General features: G+C 35.1%; 1 protein-coding gene across 1 annotated transcript in view; it reads right to left on the bottom strand.

Moving 5' to 3' along the window:
• ROBO2 (roundabout guidance receptor 2) overlaps positions 1 to 21,701 on the bottom strand; it is a 933,205-nt gene that overhangs the window by 184,585 nt on the left and 726,919 nt on the right. Inside the window, exons 6-7 of the mRNA XM_007934915.1 lie at positions 14,847 to 14,974; positions 9,403 to 9,414 (exon numbers count right to left, since the gene is read on the bottom strand). Of these exons, the coding sequence (XP_007933106.1) occupies positions 9,403 to 9,414; positions 14,847 to 14,974 (140 nt within the window). The remainder of the gene's footprint in view (positions 1 to 9,402; positions 9,415 to 14,846; positions 14,975 to 21,701) is intronic.

Genomic DNA, 21,701 nt, shown 5'->3' with positions numbered 1-21,701 from the left:
CAACTGTTTCAGGAAGTAGCATTTGATCAAGAACCAATGGTACTGAAAGAAGAAGTTCTAGCTCCATTGAAGGAATTGGCAAACCAAGCCTCCAGGAACTGATGGAATACCCATTGAGATGTTTCAACAAATGGATGCAGCAATGGAGGTGCCAAGAAATTTGGAAGACAGCTGCCTGACCAACTGACTGAAGAGATCAATATTTTTACCCATTCCAAAGAAAGGTGATTCAATAGAATGTGGAAATTATTGAACAATATCATTAATATCACATGCAAGTAAAATTATGTTGAAGACAATACAAAAATGGTTACAGCAGTATATTGCCAGGAAACTTCCAGAAATTCAAGCTGGATTCAGAAGAGGACATAGATAGAGGGATATCACTGTGGACATCAGCTGGATCTTGGCTGAAAGCAAAGAATAACAGAAAGATGTTTACCTTTTTTTTTTTTTTTTTTCCCACTATGTGAAGGCACTTGACTGTGTGAATCATAAGAAATTATGGATAACATTGTGAACAGGAATTCCAGAACCCTTAATTATGCTCATGAGGAACGTGTACATAGAACCAACAGGCTGTTGTTCAAACAAAAGAATGGGATATTGTATGTTTTAAATCAGGAAGAGTGTGTGTCAGGGTTGGATCCTTTCACCATACTTATTCAGACTGTATGCTGAGCAAATAATCTGAAAACCTGGACTATATGAAGAAGAATTCAGCATCAGGATTGGAGGAAGACTCAATAGCCTGTGATATGCAGATGATACAACCATGCTTGCTAAAAGTAAAGAGGACTTAAGTTACTTATTGGTGAAGATAAGAGACTACAGTGGTCAGTATGGATTAAACCTCAACATAAATAAAATTAAGGTCCTCACAACTGGACCAATAATCAACACTATGATAAATGGAGAAAAGATTGAAGTTGTCAGGGATTTCATTTTACTTGGATTCACAACACACATGGAAGCAGTGGTCAAGAAATCTGATGTCATATTGCACTGGGCAAATGTGCTGCAAAAGACCTTATGAACTGTTAAAAAGAAAAGACATCACTTTGAAGACTAAGGAGGACCTATCCCAAGCTATGGTATTTTCAGTTGCCTCATCTGCATGTGTAAACTGGACAATGAGTCAGGAAGAGGAAGAAGACAAGTTGATGCCTTTGAATTGTAGTGCTGGGGAGAAATACTAAAAATACCATGGAGTGCTAGAAGAACAAATAAATCTGTCCTGGAAGAAGTGCAGCTGGAATGTTCCTTAGAAGCAAGAATGGCCAGACTTCTTCTCACCTACTTTGGTCATGTTGTTAGGAGGGACCATTCCCTGGAGAAGGATATCATGCTTGGTAAAATCAAGGGTCAGAGAAAAAAGGTAAGACTCTCAATGTGATGGACTGACACAGTGGTTGCAACTATGGGCTCAAGCATAGCAAGGATTTTGAGGATGATGTAAGACCAGGAGTGTTTTGTTCTGTTGTACATAAGCTCACTATGAGTTGGAGCTGACTTGATGGCATCTAACAATGACAGCAACAACATCTTTATAAACACACACACACATAAAACTCACAAAGAAGTGAAAGACAAAAATGAAGACTGTAATGTTAGAACTCAGCAAGTAAATGAACAGAAAGAAAAGAAAGACATTTTTTAGAAACAGTAAATTAAAAAAAATGGTAGTTGTGATTGAAAACAAAGTTAAGGAGGTGGTAAATAGGCATGAAAAATCATACAATGTGAAATAAAAAAAAAAACTAATGGCATTATAATCATTATAGAAAATCTGATAAAACTGGAACTGAGACAAAGGAAGCCAACATTACTGATGTATTTATTTGAAGAAGAAAAAAGAGAAAAAATAATATTCCAAGACAACACAAAACTTTCCTGAAATGAAGTAAATTAAAGAGTGGATGTGATAGTTCAAGGGGCTTGCTGTATTCAAGGACTATTAGGATGTTGTTGTTGTTGTTGTTATTTGCCGTCAAGTCAGCCCCGACTCATAGAGATAATCAGCTCCAAAATATAACACAGCAAAATCATTAAAAAAAAAAAAAAAAAGGGTTTACGTTAGTATTCAGGTAGCAAAAGGGCATCACAGCCAAGAGAAAAAAATCTATACCCTCACAGTTTACTACAATACTCTTCCATGCAAAAGCATTAGAATATTATCACCGGAAACAAAAGGACAAAAAAAACACAATATTAAAAAATTAAAAAAAAAAAAAAAAGGGTTTACGTTAGTATTCAGGTAGCAAAAGGGCATCACAGCCAAGAGAAAAAAATCTATACCCTCACAGTTTACTACAATACTCTTCAATGCCAAAGCATTAGAATATTTTCACCAAGTTCTGAGAAAAAGAAAGTATCATTCAATATTTTATATCTAATTTCTAATATATAGGTCAAGAACAGACATTTTCAAGCACATGCATCTCTACAAAAGAACCAAGTCAGTGATTAAAATCAACCAAGCATGAGAAGTAACTTGTATTTGTTTTTCATTTTAAAGATGAGAATTACCTTAAAATATTTAATTTTTTTTTACATTATGAAAGTTCTACTGGAATATACTAGACAAAATAGAAAGCAGATTTTTTTCATCTACCATTTAATCAAAACATATGGAGCAATGAAAAATGTGATGCCTAATAATAATTAAATGGGACTGTGCTTAAAGTAGTTAATTAGTGGCAGGTGCAGCAAATATTAAGCGCTCACAGGAAGGAGATGCTCATCACAGGCCATGGGGTGACTGTCCAAAGAAGAATGGCTGTAGAGAATAAAAGTCCAGATCTCCTTGAAAGACACACTCAGGATGCTTTTTGCAATAAGTGGATCTAGGCCTGAACAGAGTCTTACATAATGCCCACAGGTTTTGATTAAAAAAAAAAAAAAAAAACTGGACTAGTTCCAATATTAAGTTAAATTATATACTGCACATAAAATTTCCCAAATTTCAGAGATGGAAGAGAGTATGTCACAAATATCAATCACATTATTTTTTAAGTAACATCTGATGTGTAACTTGTCCTGAATAAATTTTTCAGTCACTCATATTTTATTGGATCTTTTGGTGGCCTCAAGACTATAACATTTTAGATCATGTTGTGAGGAAAATTAGGAGCTCTGGTAGCATAGTGCCTAAGGCACTTGACTGCTAACCAGAAGGCCGGCGGTTCAAACTCACGAGCCACTCCTCAGAAGAAAGGTTGGGCAATCTACTTCCGTAGTGATACTGCCTCAGCAATCCAAGGAGGGGTTGCTATGAGTCGGGTCCGACTCAACGGCACATAACAACAACAACAATGAGGACAATTGCATTTAAACTGACAAAATAAAACTTTCTAAAATGTGGATGTGTTTTAATTATTGTGTTTAGGCAGTTGAAAAAAATATGACCCTAGATAGATTTCTATTTAGAGTAGTGATTGCTTCTAAAGTAGAGCTTCAGTTCTAAAGCACTTCATTTGCAGAAGGCTTCAGTCTACATTTGAAGCCCTACTCTGTAAGTTCAGACACCATTTCAATTCTTTGTGTTACTTCCCCCATTTTTTGCTAGACATTAAATAAACAACAACACAGTGGCTGCAATAATGGGCTGAAGTAAATCAAGGATTGTGAGGATAGTGCATGACCAGTTGTACACAGGGCCGCTATGAGTCGGAGCCAACTTGATGGCACCTAACAACAAGCCAGTAATATGGTTATGCTTAGACAAGTCTGGGGCAAGCCTAGAGAGAATTAGTTTGCCCTCAGGAAGAATGTGGTTGAAAGGAGATTACAACTCAGGCTTACACAAAACACAAGGGAATTTGCCTTAGAATGTCCTAGATTTAATGAAAATGGTCACATGTCATCCAATTTAAGTTAAGAGTTAGGGGTTCTGGTATTGTAGCCGCCTTGGCTATTACTTAGGGTCAGTGGCATGATCACACATCATCTCTGGTCACCACTTAGCCAGGTGGTCAAAGTGCCAGAAGCAATCATGGTCCTTTCTTGGCTTCTGTAGTCCTACCTGTGTGATAATGATGAATTGACCTACCACCAGGCATGATCTTGCAATGATTTCCTTTGATATCTGTTATATATATGAAAACCATGGCTGTCAGTCAGCAGAAACCATCAGCATCTACACTGGGTACATGTTGAGAGTTTTCCTCATCGTGGGTAAATATTTTTGTTTTGTCTTTGTCCTTTTTAAGGTTTAATAAAAGGGTCTGCATAGAATATGTTTGAAACTGGGTTCTCTTTTTTCTATAGCACACTTCTTTCAAAAAATACATATATGGAATTTTACCTAGCATATAAAATTTTTTCAATACTTAATAAATGATTGTGTGGCAAACCACTGTGTCTTATTGAAAGGAAACATAGTTTTGAGTTATCAAACTATGGAATGCTTATAAATCTCCATAAAGTTGCATATTGTCAGTTTGTTGTTGATATTTTAGACAAGTTTCACCTGATATACTCAGCTTTTAGTTTCCATACTTGAGGCAATCAGCATCTAGCATATGGTATATAAGACACAAAATTAAGCAGGGCTCAGATTCAAGAGCAAGGCAGCTGGTAGATTTGACAGTTCTTTTCCAAATTACTCATCATTCTTTGAGTTGCTGCTAGGAAAAAATGTGTTGCCCATCTCCAAAATAAATGTTCTTTTTTATTTTTAAGCTTGGGAAACGCTTCCAATAGAAAACAAGACAGATGGGTATAGGAAGCAAGATATTTATCCCCATTTAGATCATTTTCTTCTGTCAGTTCCTTCATCAGAAGTTTTCCAAATAAACAAATGAATGCTTTAATTTTCATATGTAACTATGTCCTAGGATGTACTTTTGATTTTCATATAAAGAATGCTTTTGGAATAGTGAAAGTCAAAACAACAGGAAATGCTGGGGAATTTTTCATTGTTAAAGTGACATTTGTCTGGATTTTGTGATAACCAGTAAATATGGATGTTGGATTAAAGGACTGGTCTTGAAATATTGGTAACATTGAAGATTAAATCTGGAGAATATTTTCCTTTATTGGAAAGGAAATGATTGTCTGCTTTCAGTAATATTTCCAACACTATGGCTTATTTAAATATAGATTTGTTCCTAGAATCTCATTAGTATAGGTCTGAAGGCTTTTATTCCAACTATGAAATACACAGAGCTACATGTTCTTTTACTCTAGTACAGCTCATAAGAATCATGGACAAAACTTCCATTGGGGGTTTATAATGATTTCCAAATGAGACTCTCCACTCAGACTACCTGGAAGATTCATCTGGTATGCAATGCAGTGGTAAGATTCTGGTTCTACCAGTATTCTAAAACCTGCAAGACTTCTAATTTTCAATTGAAAACTTTAAACAGGGACTACTTTCTGAATTTTCTCTAAACTCCATAGCATGGGACATATTTCTTCACCTAGTTTATATTGTAATTAGAATATTAGAATTCTAATATTGTAATTCAAACTTGTTTTCTCCCCTTTCTGTGATCTCTCTCTATGTAGACCATTATGCTAAACTCCCTATGAGTTTCTAAGATGGAAACTTGCCTTTTTCCTAGTAGCAAATGATAAAATATGAATAATAATGTGGGGTTTTATTATTTGAATTTTTAATTGATTATTTGAATTTTCACCTTGTGACCCACATTAAATAAATACACACACACACAAACAGATCTTGAATAAATTGATATAACAAGTTGGTGTGAAGAAAAAAACAGGCTAATTTTCTCATTATCAACCCTTCTATGGTGATCCAATAAAAGCATATGCCACTTTCCATTTCCAAAATTAATAGTAGCTGTCAAGTTGAAAGTATAGTTCTTCATATTTCTGATCATTGTCATAAGTCATTTGAGATAGATTTATGAAATGACAGACTTTCCCAGAGTAAAGTACAATGTGTCAAGAAGCTATTCTTTAGTTCTAGTCCAATGGGAATTTAAGAAATCATTTCAATCAGGAATAAAAAATAGAAAAAAAAAAAATTTGAAATGTCACGTAGGTGGCAGATACATCTCAATACTCTGTGTGCATTACATTTTCTAATCAATGGACATTTTTCTTTATAATTTTTAAATATATTAGAAGTTGCTAACTGTGGTAGCATAGTGCCTAAGACGCTTGACTGCTAACCAGAAGGCTGGCAGTTCAAACCCACCAGCCACTCCTTGGAAGGAAGGCTGGGCAATCTACTTCTGTAGTGATACCGCCTTGGAAACTGGGTCTGACTCAATGGCACATACCAACAACAACATATTGTTCTATGTTCTGGGAACTTATAAAATAATATATATCAGCATAAAGTTTCTATATAAAAAAATCTATAATTTAAATGAGATTTTTTTCCAGTTCATTTGAAAAGGCAAGATTATATATTTGCATTTGATGAAAATGCTAAATCAAATTACACTTTGAGATAGCTAATGTCAACCTCTTTATTGGAAATTGTACTTTTTTGTTTTTAGATTTTACATATATGTTGTTGTTGTTCTGTGCCGTGGAGTCGGACTCAACTCATAGCGACCCCTCCTTGGGTTTGCGAGGCAATATCATTACGGAAGTAGATTGCCCCATCTTCCTTCGGAGGAGTGGCTGGTGGGTTTGAACTGCCAGCCTTCTGGTTAGCAGTCAAGTGCCTTAGGCACTACACTACCAGAGCTCGCTCTGTCTCTCCATATATATATATATATATTTATATATATTTTAAATATATATATCTCGGAAGGAAGGTTGGGCAATCCTACTTGCGTAGTGATACTGCCTCGGAAACCCAAGGAGGGGTCGCTGTGAGTCGGGGCCGACTCGACGGCACATAACAACAACAACAACAATTTATATATATAAATGATACTTTAAGATCTGAAAATCACTTCAGATGAAGTTGTTTTTTATTGCTTAATCATGAAGAATTCCAAAAAATGCATCAGAATGTTATATATCCTCTTGTTTAATAGCACTTATATTTATATTATATATATATATTTTCTTATTTAACACATAAATGACTCAGTCTCTGGACCTTTCACAGATGTTGAATAAACTGGTATAACAAGTTGATGTGAAGAAAGTCTAGAGTGTGTTCAAAAAACCTACTATCAGCTCTCTCTGTTTTTCCTTTATTATCATATTCTTTCTCATTCTCTTAATTTTAGATGTCATATCATAGCCACATAAAATTATTTTTAATAGAAATTTTTACAAATACAAGAAAATGAGGCTGAAAATTATAACATATTTCTAAATTTTCTAATACCATCAGTTATAAAAAAGCACCATTAATTTAATAAAATAGTTCATGTTCAAATTAACTGTATGCTGTAATTATTTTTCTGGTATATTAAAATTTTAAATAAAATTTACAGGAATTGTTAAATAATATTGATATAGAAATCATTTTTCACACATATCATCAATAAACTCTATTCACTCCCACAACAGCTTTGATAAGGCAATATTATTATTTCCCTTTTATAGATGAGATGACTTAAAATCAGAGTTATTACAAAACTAATCAAAGAGAGTACTGCTCAGAAATGGTAGAATTGAGATTCAAATTGAGAAAACAAAGTTCTATTTATCATTTTGTTATTTGTGTAGGAACATACTGTTATTGTTGAACATACTATATATTAATAAAGTCTGTGAATGTTTCAACCAAAGGAAAAAAAAAGTTATGAGTTTGGACAAATATACATCGAAGTTAACAGTGTCAAGCGAGTATATCAAGGGTGCTTTTGAAGATGGATAACTTTTTTTTTTTAAATTGTGATTTGTGTGAAAGTTTACAGAGCACATTGGTATTCCATTAACAGTCTATACACATTCTGTTTTGTGACATTAACTGCAATCTCCACACAGCAACAGCATGCTTACTACTTCCTTCCTACACTTATACCTTCCCTTCATTCTTCCTTCCAAGCTTCCCCTTCCTAGCTCTATCCCTGGGCAAATGCTGTCCTCTTGATCTCATATGTTTTATTGCTGTACTGAATGCATACCTTCCTATATTACTGTTCACCATATAGGTCTGTCTCTCTTTGCTGCCAGGTGAGTCATGGGGGTTAAGTTCAGTTCCTAGCTTGAAGGATGTCTAAGGGCTATGGTCTCAGGGGCTTTAGCAGCCTTCACCAGACCAGTAAGCCAGGTCTTTTTTCATGATTTTGAGTTCTGTTCCACATGTTCTCCAACTCTATCTGGGACCTCTTATTGTGATCCCTTTCAGAGCAGTCAGCTGTGGTAGCCAGGCACCATATGGTTCTTCTGGTCTCAGGGTCGTGGAGGCTGGGGTTCATGTGCTCCATTAGTCCTTTGGACTAATTGTTTCCTGCATCTTTGATTTTCTTCATTCTTCTTTGCTCCAGACAGGGAGAGACCAATAATTGCACCTTAAGACTGCTCACAAGCTGTTAAGACCCCATTCGCTATTCATCAATGTTGGACATAGAAGATTGTCTTTGTGGACTATGTTATGACAATTCAATTTACTGTCCCCTAAGACTATTGTTCTGAGCCTGGATAGACAATTTTTAAAGCTGTGTAAAATTGAATAAATTATTAAAGTATCTCTCGGTATATTAAATAAGCAATTAACAAAATCCGTTCTTTCATCCATCTATCCATTTATTAATTTATTTGTAAGATATTTACCAAAGGGTCTATTATTTAAATACATTTGTAGCTAAACCTTAAAAGAGATGCAAAATGGTTATTAAATCAATGAAATTTGAAAAGATTTTATATTCTAAATGTTTACAAATAAGGTATCAGTTATATTTCTGCAAGCACAAGTTTTCAACTTAACTGTGCAAAGCCAAAAGAAGGATGAGAAATACAAAAACCACAAACTTTTCATGCCAAAGAACATAGCTCATTCCTCCCCTGCCCCTCTTGGTATAAGCATCTACCTCCAATAACCTAGAGCATTCTCTTTAATTTTTAAAAAGTAGGCATGCAGATAAAAATGACCCTAGCAAGCTGGAACTCAGAGCAGCTTAGATTCAAAGAAGCACATGAGTAATAGAAATTTTATTTCTTAAATTAGTCATGTTAACTAATTTCAAACATAAATAACTGATTATTCTATAAATACAAGAAAAAAGGAAGTATTATATTTGCCTTCTTAAGAAAATTAGCAGTATAGAATATTAATCATTAACATATTCTTTTACATTAAAAATGTTACCTATTCATTACTAAGTAGCAAGAGTAACTACAAATGGTTTATCAAAGTGATGAAAAGATCGGAAGTAACTTTCATGGAAGAGAGTCTCTCGAGTAATACTTTAAAATCAGTGAATAAATATATTTCATTCTGTCAAATCCTGCAATGCATGAGTTATGAAGCATTGTACAAAGCCATGCTAAGTGGATAGAAGGATGGCTACTTACCAACGGGGCGAGCTGTAGACATTACAATGGTGTGGTGAGAACATAAAAAGAAATTAAAAGAAAAAGAAAATTATCAGAATGCATGATGAGTAATGTTACATTTAAGTATGGACAGTAGAATGATTTCTAGTCTTACAAATTCAAATATGAGTAGGATGTCTGGGTTTGATAAACTGAAACTTCTAAACACAATTCTAAGAAATAGTTATTTAGTATCCTGGGACTGACCATAAGCAATTTGAGAGATATTTAAGAAAGTATCATCATCTTCACTTACTGTAGTTATTATTTCAAAGACCTATTTAGGGTTCAATAGCTTTGTATTACCTGTAAATTAAGAATCTGATGAATGTTACTATTCAAGTCACAGACTAGCAAATGCCATGTCAATAAAAGAAGCCCTCACTGTCTGATTTAAATAGCAATTGGATTTTAAGCATGGTTAGTCAGAACCATTACAAGGACTACAGAAAAGCCCCTGACACGGCCTTTCAGGCAGTAATAGGTTAAGATCACATCACTTTTCATCTGTGGATAGTGTGGATGAAAATATAACAAATAGGTTAGAACATCCTTAGAGATTTCAACTCAGTCACTCCCTAACTACTGTTAAGCTTTTCCTTTTTGGGCAGAGGGCAGAGGAGGGAAGAAAACATTGATTGACAAGTTGATTCTTGTTCCTACTGAGAATGGTATTAAACTGCTGCTTCAACAAATTATTATTATTTTTTATTATACCACAACTTTCAATCACTAAAACTGGTAGTAATAAGCTGTGCCTATTATTAAAGCACAGAAATTGTAAGAGACATTCATGGCCTTAATAATATTTTTAAAAAAGAGTAATTCCAACTCAATTTAGATAGTAAGCCATCTGATATAAAAGCAATATAAAAGTAATGGCAAATACTATAAAACATATGGTCTCATTTATCAAAATGGAAAATAAATATATTTAGTAGTATTTAAACATTCATAAAACTTTACATTCCAAAACATAAATTTATTTGAAAATATGTCTTTTCACTCATATTCCAGTGGACAGAAGTCTATTGCATATATATATAATATGACTCCAGAACTCATGGGTAGTTTTGTGTTGATGATGGCTCTTTGGACATGATGACATATATATAGCCATTAAAAACATATGTATAAGCATTCATTCACTGAATAAATAAATAATATTACTAGCTTTGTGCAATCTCTAAAAATAATACTGCAGTTGCTTTTATATGAGATTCATGGCTTTAGAATATTATTCACAATTTAGAGGAGAGGATTAAGATAATCCAAAGGCAGTTATAGTAGCAGTATCAAAACTCTGTGTTAGTGATACTCTAGTGTGTCCTACAATAAATGGTGAGTTTACTAGAGCAAAAGAAAAGGGGAGGGAATAAGATACTGAATGTACAACAATTTCCCTCCTTTGGGGAGGAGGGCACAAAAATAACAACCTAGAACAAAGCAATTTAGCTAATAACATAAATTTGTGCCATAATTCTGATGAGATTTCTCTTAATTTTGCCAATAGCCAGGAGAGTAAGAACTCTGTCTTTCATCTTTGTATATGTGCATTTTCAGCTGAAACCTCAAGAAGAGTTTCAAAAATGTCTTTTTCAGAGGGGGAAGCATTTTGATGTTAAAAAGCCATGGTTAAAAATAATGCTTTAAAAAGGAATTCTATTTTTTCTTTCACTTATTTTGGATAATTCGAAAAAATTAAATCTTTTTTACTCTAGAAGTAAAGCAGTTTTTCCAATGTTTTTTAATTATGCAAAATCAACCTAACTAATTGTAAAATGCAGGGATGGGGGGGTGGAGGGTGGGAAGGGCCACTGTTTGTGCAATTATGTAGTTTGCATTGCTTAACTAATTTTGTGGCCATTAAAAAATTATTGATTAGAACATGATTTGATTAAATATAAATTCTAGGAGGCTTATTGTTGGTTAGCATTCTTTATGGGAGCTCTGGTGGCACAGTGCTTAAAGCATTTGACTGCTAACCAGAAGGCTGGAGGTTCAAACCCACCAACCACTCCTTAAAAGAATGGTTGGGGAATCTAGTTCCATAGTGATACAGCCTCAGAAACCCAAGGAGTTGTCTCTGTGAGTTGGATCTGACTCCACAGCAGTGCGCTGCGTTTGTTGCATTCTTTGTACTTTCACTTTTATTAAGTCAGCAAAGTGTACCTACTTGCTATTAGCTTTTATTTTATAGCCTTTTTTATAATCATATTTTTGAAAAGGAAAAACATCTTAATAGATTCCTATGTTAGATTTTGAGTATAAAATTCCATTACCTTTTCCCCAATTGGCTAAAGTGAATACCATGCTATTTTGCGAGCTCTGGTAGCATAGTGCCTAAAGCACTTGACTGCTAACCAGAAGGCTGCTGGTTCAAACCCACCAGCCACTCCTGGGAAGGACGATGAGGTAATCTACTTCTGTAGTGATACTGCCTCAGAAACCCAAGGAGGGGTCGCTATGCGTCAGCCGACTGGACGGCACATAACAACAACAAAAACGATATTTTAACAGAAGCATCACAACAAAATTTCTTGTTTTTGCTAAATAGCAACATTTCTTCCTTGAAACAAAAATGAGCAGGCAGATGCTTTCAAAAGTCAGCAAATTAAATGAAACTCTGCATTAAATGGTTGAAAATGGAAGGGGCCCCTGTTCAGTTGACCCTGTTCTAATAAAACATTCAGAGAAGGGCTGAACATTTCATTTATGTGTGTGGAAAAATGAGCACAGAAAAAAATAAAAATCACAGATAACTTTTTTTTCTGTTAACTTCTTAGCATGAGAAATCCCAACTGCTTTTGTTGACTATTAAAAATATTTTAAACAGTATTTTACTTCACACTATGTTGCATTATAGAGTTGTCTTGTTTTTGTTTTCTTTAACCCTGAATTTGAGATTTCACTCTGAGATGAGGGATAATTATATACCACGCTGACTGAACTCTAATCCACTCACAGGACACAGATTAGAGGAGAGGCAATTTAATGTTTCTGATTTAAAAAATCCTATTAAAAATAAACAACTTTCTCTATTAATTTTGTAAGCTGGGTTCAAACATCCATGCTTGAGGAACATGCTTTGTTAAATGAAATGTTAAACCTGAAACTTTTAGCAAATGATGAAAACAATTAGCTGGATAAGAACTTAAACAGAACACTTCAAGTCTCATTCATCGAAGCATTCATGTATAAAAGGAACCTGCTGCTTCTACAAGAAAACAGCTCCTCACATTTTCTCACCATTTGTTTAGTCAGCAAATATTTTTTTAAATGGAGTATTTCTTGGTCAGGTTTTTTTTTTTTTTTTTCCCCATTGACTTCAGAAAATTAAATAAACTTTGGGGATAATTTGGTCAAGTAAACTGTTTTTGCAAAGAGCTGTCCAGTTAAAAACTATATATATAGATATATATAGAGAGAGAGAGAGAGAGAGAGAGAGAGAGAGAGATGTTGTTCAAACCCACCAGCCACTCCTCGGAAGGAAGGTTGGGCAATCTACTTCCGTAGTGATACTGCCTCGGAAACCCAAGGCGGGGTCGCTATGAGTCGGTTCTGACTCGATGGCACATAACAACATATATATAAAATCATCACTTAGAGAAAGTGTGCGTTAAATATAGTAGACTGTTCCCTGGCTTACACAGGCTATCAGCTTTTTAATCATAATTATCGGAATGTATAAGGAGCGCTGGTGGCATAGTGCCTAAGGCACTACCAGAAGGTGAGCGGTTCAAACCCACGGAAGGAAGACTGGGCAATCTACTTCCATAAAGGTTTACCGCTTCAGAAACCCAGAGGGGTCACTATGAGTTCAGAATCGATTGGAAGCAGTGATTTTTTGTTTTGTTTTATTTTTTTATCACAATATGTATAGTTACATAATTATATTATTGCTATGTGATCATAGTCCTTTATGAACTTTGATGAATAGTAAATAAACATGTTTTTTAAGCAACTGGCTTGTTAATTTTGTCCAAATATGCTTTGTATCTAAGCTCACACCAGAATGTCAGAAGTGAAAAAAATGGATTAAGTGGACCAAGAATTGAGCTACTTAGAAGTAAGAAAAGTGCCAATAATTATCCAGGTATCCGATGTGCCTGTCTCCTAATAGTTGCATAGAGGAAAATTAGTTTTTTTTTTTTTTTTTAATTATTCAAAGTCCACATTGTCGATCTAGCAAAAAGCAAACAGACAAAACAATTTTTTCACTAGAAAAAATACCAGCCTGAGGATACTGGACACATTTCTTGTAATTGTTGTATGCCTCTAATCCCTTCTAATCTGATGAAATCTTCTGGAAGTAAAACTGCAGAAGGGTAAGAAGTATGACAACTAGGGTGAAATACAACTGAGACTGGGATTAAAGTATGCAACCAATGTCCTTATCATTAAGGACACTAGGAGGATGGGGTATAACTGAGATCAAGATTAAAGTGTGCAACCAACCTCCTTATGATTAAGAGTGCTAAGAGGAGGCATCAGTTAAGATAGTAGAAGGAAGGGTGAAACACTGAGCAGGGGGGTGTGCTTGTCTATCTTTGCTAGACATCGTGGGGTGTAAATGATGCTGTGGATAATGTCTATTTGGCACGAGTTAAGTAGACCTACCTGCATGGTACTACCTGGTACCTTGGACTATTTAATTTACTTCATGTAGATGAGTATGTTTCACCACTAAGGCAGTTAATTCATTCTAGCACACTCTGTGGATAAGCTCCATAGATATGCTTTCTTTTATTTACAAACAATTCCAGTGAGTCTATAGATGAACATTATTTCATAACTGAGAAACTGCATGACACCCAGAAAATGAAAGTTACTACAAGTGCAGTACTGACTACTTCAATTATTTAAGGTCAATGAACTTCACAAATCACTCTCTCAGTCAAATATTCTCAGTGTTGGAGCACCTGTGTTTCCAATTTTCACCTTTGGAAGTAATGCTAGTTTTTTTTTCAAATTGCTTTTTTGAATGCTGAAATAAAAAACAAAAAATAAATATTTCAAAACAATACTAGTATAAAGTGACAAACTTGGGAATAGAAAATTTAGAGTAACTTTGAAACTGGTAACATTTAAAAGCAGTAAGTAGTTGACAGCAATGTGAGTATTAAAAAATTAGTGTAAATAAATTGTTTTTTAGGATTTGTTTTAAACCATGTAAACTATTTATTTTAAACCACATAGATATTACTTATTAAATAAAAAATAATCTGTTCTCATCAATGTCTCTTCTAATCCAAATTTGAGAGTAACTTTTTTGCAATTGATGATAGAGAGGTCACAGAATCTAAGTTTTTAATATGATAATAAAACTGTGACAGCTGTTATTTTGATAGTGAGTTCACTTACCAATGTAACCAAATATTCGTCATCTGGTTCACTTATTTTTGACATCTTAAATCACTTACCTCTGACTGTGAGAGTAGCTGAGGCTTCCACTTTTCCAACCCGATTCTCGGCAATACACATATATGTGCCTTCATCTGTACTCATAGCCTTTTTAATTCTTAGGGTGTAATCATCTTTGATGTCATATCTGTATAGAAAATAATTGGTTTTGTTAAATATTGTTGGTTATATTTAATTAATAATACTAAATATTGTTCTTTAGTTATCTTTATTGATACTAGTTTTAAAAAAAAAAAAAAATCAAACAAATACATGCATCATACATAAAATATCCAGTCATAAACTGCTGATGGTATGTTCATTTAAGGTATTTTTAATAATATCATTAATTTCACATCTTAACTCTAAGGATCTGATTTTTACTTATTTATATTTGATGTATATATGATGCTTGTTGCTTCAAAACTGCTAAAGGCATTATTAGTACTATCTTTGATAGTTCTTAACTAGGAAAATAGCATACATTGTAGTTTCTTGGTGAGGTTTATTCCATATTTTCAAAGTTACACTGTGTTCAAAATTATTTTGTAAGGCAGTTGAGTATAAGAAATGAAATACATTAAAGGAGAAACTATTTGGTTAAAATAATTAAGAGGGGATAATGATTTTTTTAAAAAAATTAGCAATATTAACTCTGTTGTTCAGTGCCGTCAAGTAGGTTCCGACTCACAGCAACCCTATGTACAACAGAACAAAACACTGTCTAGTCCTGTGCCATACTCACAATATTTGCTCTGCTTGAGCCAATCTTTGCAGCCACTGTGCCAATCCATCTCATTGAGGGTCTTCCCTGTTTTCTCTGACCTTTGACTTTACCAAGCATGATATCCTTCTCCAGGGAATGATCCCTCCGAACAACATGACCAAAGTAGGTGAGACAAAATCTGGGAATTCTTGTTTCCAGTGAGCATTCTGGGTCTACTTCTTCCAGGACAGATTTCTTCATTCTTCTGGCTATCCATGGTAGTTTTCAGTATTCTTCCCTAACACTGACTGTGACTCAAAAGCATCAACTCTTTTTGAATCTTCCTTAAGCATTGTCCAGCTTTCATACACATATGAAGCAACTGAAAACACCATGGCTTGGGTTAGGCCCACTTTAGTATTCAGAGTGACATCTTTGCTTCTTAACACTTTAAAAAAAGTTTTTCACAGATTTGCCCAGTGCAATATGAATTCTGATTTCTTGACCACTGCTTCCTTGGGTGTTGATTGTGGATCCAAGTGAAATGAAATCCCTGACAAAGTCAATCTTTTCTCCACTTATTGTGATGTTGCTTACTGGCCCAGTTGTGAGATTTTTGTTTCCTTCATGTTGAGATGTAATCCATACTCAAGACAATAGTCTCTGATCTTCATCATTAAGTGGTTCAAGTCCTCTTCACTTTCAGCAAGCAAGGTTGTGTCATCTGCATATTACAGGTTGTTAATGGGTCTTCCTCCAATCCTTTTGCTGCATTCTTCTTCATACAGTCCAGCTTCTTGGATTATGTGTTCAACATAAAGATTGAATAAGTATGGTGAAAATATACAACCCTGACACACAGCTTTCCTGATTTTAAACCATGTAGTATCCCCTTGTTCTGTTTGAATGACAGCCTCAGGTTCCTCATGAGCACAATTAAGTGTTCTGGAATTCTCATTCTTCTCAATGTTATCCATATTTGGTTATGATCCACACACTTGAACATTTTTGCATAGTCAATAAAACACAAGTAAACATCTTTCTGTTTTTCTTTCCTTTCTGCCAAGATATATCATCAGCAATGATAACCCTCGATCCACATCCTCTTCTGAATCCAGCTTAAATTTCTGGAAATTCCCTGTGAATATGTTGCTGCAACTGTTTTTGAATTATCTTCAGCAAAACTGTACTTACGTGCAATATAAATGATATGGTTTGACAATTTCCACATTCTGTTGGATAACCTTTCCTCAGAATGGGCACAAATATGGATCTCTTCTGGGAAGCTGTCTTCCAAATCCCTTGGTATAAATGAATAATTGCCTTCAGCACTGCATGTTTCTCGAAACATCTCAGTGGGTATTTGTCAATTCCTTCAGTGCAGCTTGGATTTCTTCCTTCATTACCATTAATTCTTGATCATATCTTTTCTCTGGAAACAGCTGAACATCATCCAATTCTTTTTGATAGTGATTCATGTATTCTTTCAATCTTCTTTTGATACATCCTGCATTATTCAATATTTTGTCCATGAAACCAAAAATAATAAACTCACTCTTATTGAGTTAATTCAGACACCTACCATTGCACATCTGTTTTCTAAGGCTATAAATCTTTATAGAAGCAGACTGTATCATCTTCCTTCCATGGAGGGGCTAGTGGGTTTGAACCACTGACCTTTTGGTTATCAACTAAATGCCTTAACCTCTACACCACCAGAGCTCCTTATTTTACCCATAGAATACTTCAATATTGCAACTCGAGGCTTGAATTTTTCTTCAGTTCTTCCAGTTCGGGAAATGCTGAATGTGTTCTTCTCTTTTGGTTTTCTAACTCCACATCTTTGCACATTTCATTATACTTTACTTAATCTTCTCTATCCACCCTTTGATATCTTCTATTCAGCTCTCTCGTGTTATCACTTTTTCCATTCACTTTAGCTATTCTACACTCAAGAGCAAGTTTCAGAGTCTCTTCTGACATCCATTTTGGCCTCTTCTTTTTTCCTGTCTTTTTAATGACCATTTGTTTTCTTCATGTATGATGTTCTTGATGTCATCACACAACTCGTCTTGTCTTCAGTTTCTGGTGTTCAAAGCATCAAATCTATTCTTCACATGGTCTCTAAATTTGGGTGGGATATAATCAAAGTAATATTTTGACTCTTGTGGATTTGTTTTAATTTTCTTCAACTTCATCTTGAACTTGTATATAAGCAATTGATGGTCTGTTCCACAGTCAGCTCCTGGCCATGTTTTTGACTGAAAATATTGAGCTCCTTCATTGACTATGCTCCACAGCTGTAGTCGATGACTTCCTGTGTATTCTATCTGGTGAGGTCCATGTGGATAGTCAACTTTTATGTTGTTGGAGGAAGGTACTTGCAATGAATAATTTGTTTGTCTTTTAAATTCTATCATGTGATTTCATTTCTATCACCAAGGCCATATATTCCAACTACCAGTGATTCTTCTTTGTTTCCAACTTTTGCAAAAATGGATACATCTTGATTGCATGTTTGATAAATTTCAGACTGCAGAAGTTGATAAAAATCTTCAATTTATTTATCTTTGGCATTAGTGGTTGGTGTGTAAATTTGAATGTTGTTGTTGTTGTTATGTTCCATTGAGTCAGACCCAACTCATGGCAACCCCTCCTTGGGTTTCCAAGGCAATATCACTATGGAAGTAGATTGCCCAAACTTCTTTCCAAGGAGTGGCTAGTGGGTTTGAACTTCCAGCCTTCTGGTTAGCAGTCAAGTGCCTTAGGCACTATGCTACCAGAGCTCCCACAAATTTGAATAGTAGTAGTATTAACTGGTCTTCCTTTTAGGTATATGGATATTATCCCGTCACTGACAACATTGTACTTCAAGATAGATCTGGAAATGTTCTTTTTGACAATGAAAGTGATGCCATTCCTCTTCAATTTGTTGTTACTGGAATAGTAGATCATATGATTGTCTGATTTAAAATGGCCAATAACAGTCTTTCAGCTCACTAATGGATCCGTATGCATTCCATTTCATTTTTGCAACTTCCAATTTTCCTAGATTCATATTTTGTACATTCTTGTTCTGGTCATTAATGGATATTTGAAGCTGTTTCTTCCTATTTTGTGCTGTGCCCCATCAGCAAATGAAAGTCCTGAGAGCTTTACTCAATCCACACCATTAAAATCAACTCTATTTTGAGTAAGCAGGTCTTCCCTAGTCATATTTTGAGTGCCTTCTAATCTGAGGGGCTCATCTTCTAGCACTGTATCAGACGATGTTTCATATTCATACTCTTTATGAATATTAACTCTACAATCATCAATGCCTTTGAGTAATTTTTGGACATACACATTTTCACCTCTTTCACATGGTTTCATTTTGAAACCAGTGGATCAATGGACTAGATCAGAAAAATCTCTATGTTAACTTGTTAACTTTTTTTTTTTGGTATTTGGATAAGAATGTGTGTTTACTAGATTTTAAACAAGTAATAATTACACAGAATAATGAAAGTATATTAATTTCAATCTTTATGTAGTTGATCTTTCCTCTCAATTCTCAATGCTACCTAAGGAGCTCTGGTAGCGTAGTGGCTAAGGCACTTGACTGCTAACCAGGAGGCTGGCAGTTCAAACCCACCAGCCACTCCTCGGAAGGAAGATAAGGCAATCTACTTCCATAGTGATACTGCCTAGGAAACCCAAGGAGGGGTCGCTATGAGTCGGGTCTGACTCGACGGCACATAACAACAACAACAACAACAACACCTAACTCTAGTTCTTATTTCAAACACAGATTTTTGTGAAAGCTGGATTGTTTACATCTTCCTCTAACATGCAACAGCTATATGCACATCCCCCAAATATTACTTTAATGGACTGTATATGTTTAAAAATGAGCTGTGACTCTCTATTGCTTTCAGGACAAAAATAAAGTTTTTAAGTTTGCAATTGTCTACTATATAAGGCTGCTTCTTTTATTTGTAGCTTTATATAAAAGAGTGATAGAGCTTAATTTTGTTCAAGGCTAAGACATATACCAAATATTAGTAATGTTTTATAGATTTTTGAATAACAAAAATCAATACGTATGAAATATTACAACTAGACTTCACCCATGTTCTTCTATACTCTAATTATGAAGGTTTCTTTTCTGTCTACATGTTTTAGGTTATATTTTTGAGAACTGAGAATGTCCTAAGAAGTTAGAAATGCCTTATCAGCCACTCTTGTTTGAATTTCATTATTATCCCAGAAAAATATGACACTGCCTTGAAACTTATTACTATATCAATCATTCTTTGCTTCCTTAAGTTTTGAATTGCTGTCAATTTTTATAAAGGATGTACTTCTGGCTGCATCACTCACTGGTGCGCCTGCAGGCTCCAAACCAGATTTTCACACCAGCACAATAACTAAGTAGTGAAGAGCACAGACTCAAGAACCAAACATCTAGACCTTTAATCCTGGTATCTGCCTCTTCCATCCTCTGTAATATTGGTCCTCATATTTAAATTCTCTAGGATAACCACAGAAGTAGATTGTCCAACCTTCTTTCTGAGGAGTGGCTGGTGGGTTTGAACCGCCAGCCTTCTGGTTAGCAGTCAAGTGCCTTAGGCAGTAAGCTCCTTTATGGTCTGGGTAGAGAAATTATATATATATATAGCATGAACCTTCACAGTATCTGCAACACACTCAGGAGACAATAACATGATTCCTTTTCTGAATTTCCATACTAAGAAGTATATGAGGACAGAAAATGATAGAACTACAGCTGTGATCAGATTAGGCCTTACATGCTAAAGCCTCTAAGGCAGCTCATGAAATAGAAGGACAGAGTTTAGATTTAAAAAAAAATAGTGTCTAACTTCAAAACCAAGCAAGTAAAATATATGGCTCATTATTAATTTTACATTTAGGCAATCTGAGGCAAAACATGACAAAGTTCCTTTCCCAAAACCTCACTCTAAGGCATATAGGTTGGGCGATCTACTTCCACAGTGATACCGCCTCGGAAACCCAAGGAGGGGTGGCTATGAGTCCGGTCCGACTCGGCAGCACATAACAACAACAACAACAACAATATATATTCTAAGTAAGTGGTTGTAAGTTTCATTTGTGGGCTGAAATCTTCATGAAGACAAGTATTTTTATAGAGTTTTTAATTTTGTTCCATCAATATTTTGAAACTAGTGGAATAATTGCCATTATTTAAAATTTTTGACATTTTACTTACAAATTTGAATTTTCAAATTAAGATCTTCCTCCAAAGATTATGATTTTTCAGTTTCACCACACTGCTTACCATGACACAAGATCTAAAATAAGTTCTAATATTATGTGCTGCCTTTGACATGTGAAACTGGAAGAGCCTCAAACAGCCTCACTGCAAGTTGCCCTTCTCATTTCACTTCTTAGCAAAAAAGGTCTCCTGGCAAACAACTCTCTTTATAGTGGAGACCAGGTTTGTTGTAGTCAGTAATTTTTGACTCATGGTAATGCCATGTGACAGAGGAGATCATCGCTATGTTAATTTTCATAGAACATATCTCTAACCTTTCTCCTGCAGAGTCAGAGCTGCTGGGTAGGTTCAAACACCCAGCCTTCAAGTTAGCAGCTGAGCACATAAGCATTGCAAAACCAGGGCTCTGCAGCCCTAGAATTATTAAAAGAAGCTAATCACATTCTTGTTTGGGAACCAAGGGGCATTATCACCTTGATGAGCCTATAAAGCACCTGCCTCCCACAGCTCCTAGTTGTTTACTCTGTTCCTGAGTGGATCATGCCATTCCAGTCCTTGTGTGGCATTTGGTGTCCTCTTCCCTGAGGCTATGAGTACATGTGATTAATGAACTACATAACCATCTACATAACCCCAATGCAGGAATCCTTTCCTTACCAACTGAGAGACAGCTACCATTGTATAAATGCAGGCACGAATCATTCCAGCATCACTGAACCACTGTGTCAGTCTCTAGCCTGAACCTTGACAATACCTGCAACACACTCAGGAGACAATCACATCATGATACTTTTTCTGAATTTCCACAGGAATAAGTATACAAGGCCAGAGAAATGATAGAACTACAATTGTGATCAGATTAGGCCTTACCTGCTCAAACCCACCAGCCACTCCTCCAAAAGAAGATTGGGCAATCTACTTCCATAGTGATAC

This window comes from Orycteropus afer, unplaced genomic scaffold (assembly GCF_000298275.1).
Source record: "Orycteropus afer afer isolate SDZICR_OR568_19922 unplaced genomic scaffold, OryAfe1.0 scaffold00022, whole genome shotgun sequence".
Taxonomy (NCBI): domain Eukaryota; kingdom Metazoa; phylum Chordata; class Mammalia; order Tubulidentata; family Orycteropodidae; genus Orycteropus; species Orycteropus afer.
Note: the sequence above shows the minus strand (reverse complement) of the source record. Positions and strands in the feature narration are given on the sequence as shown.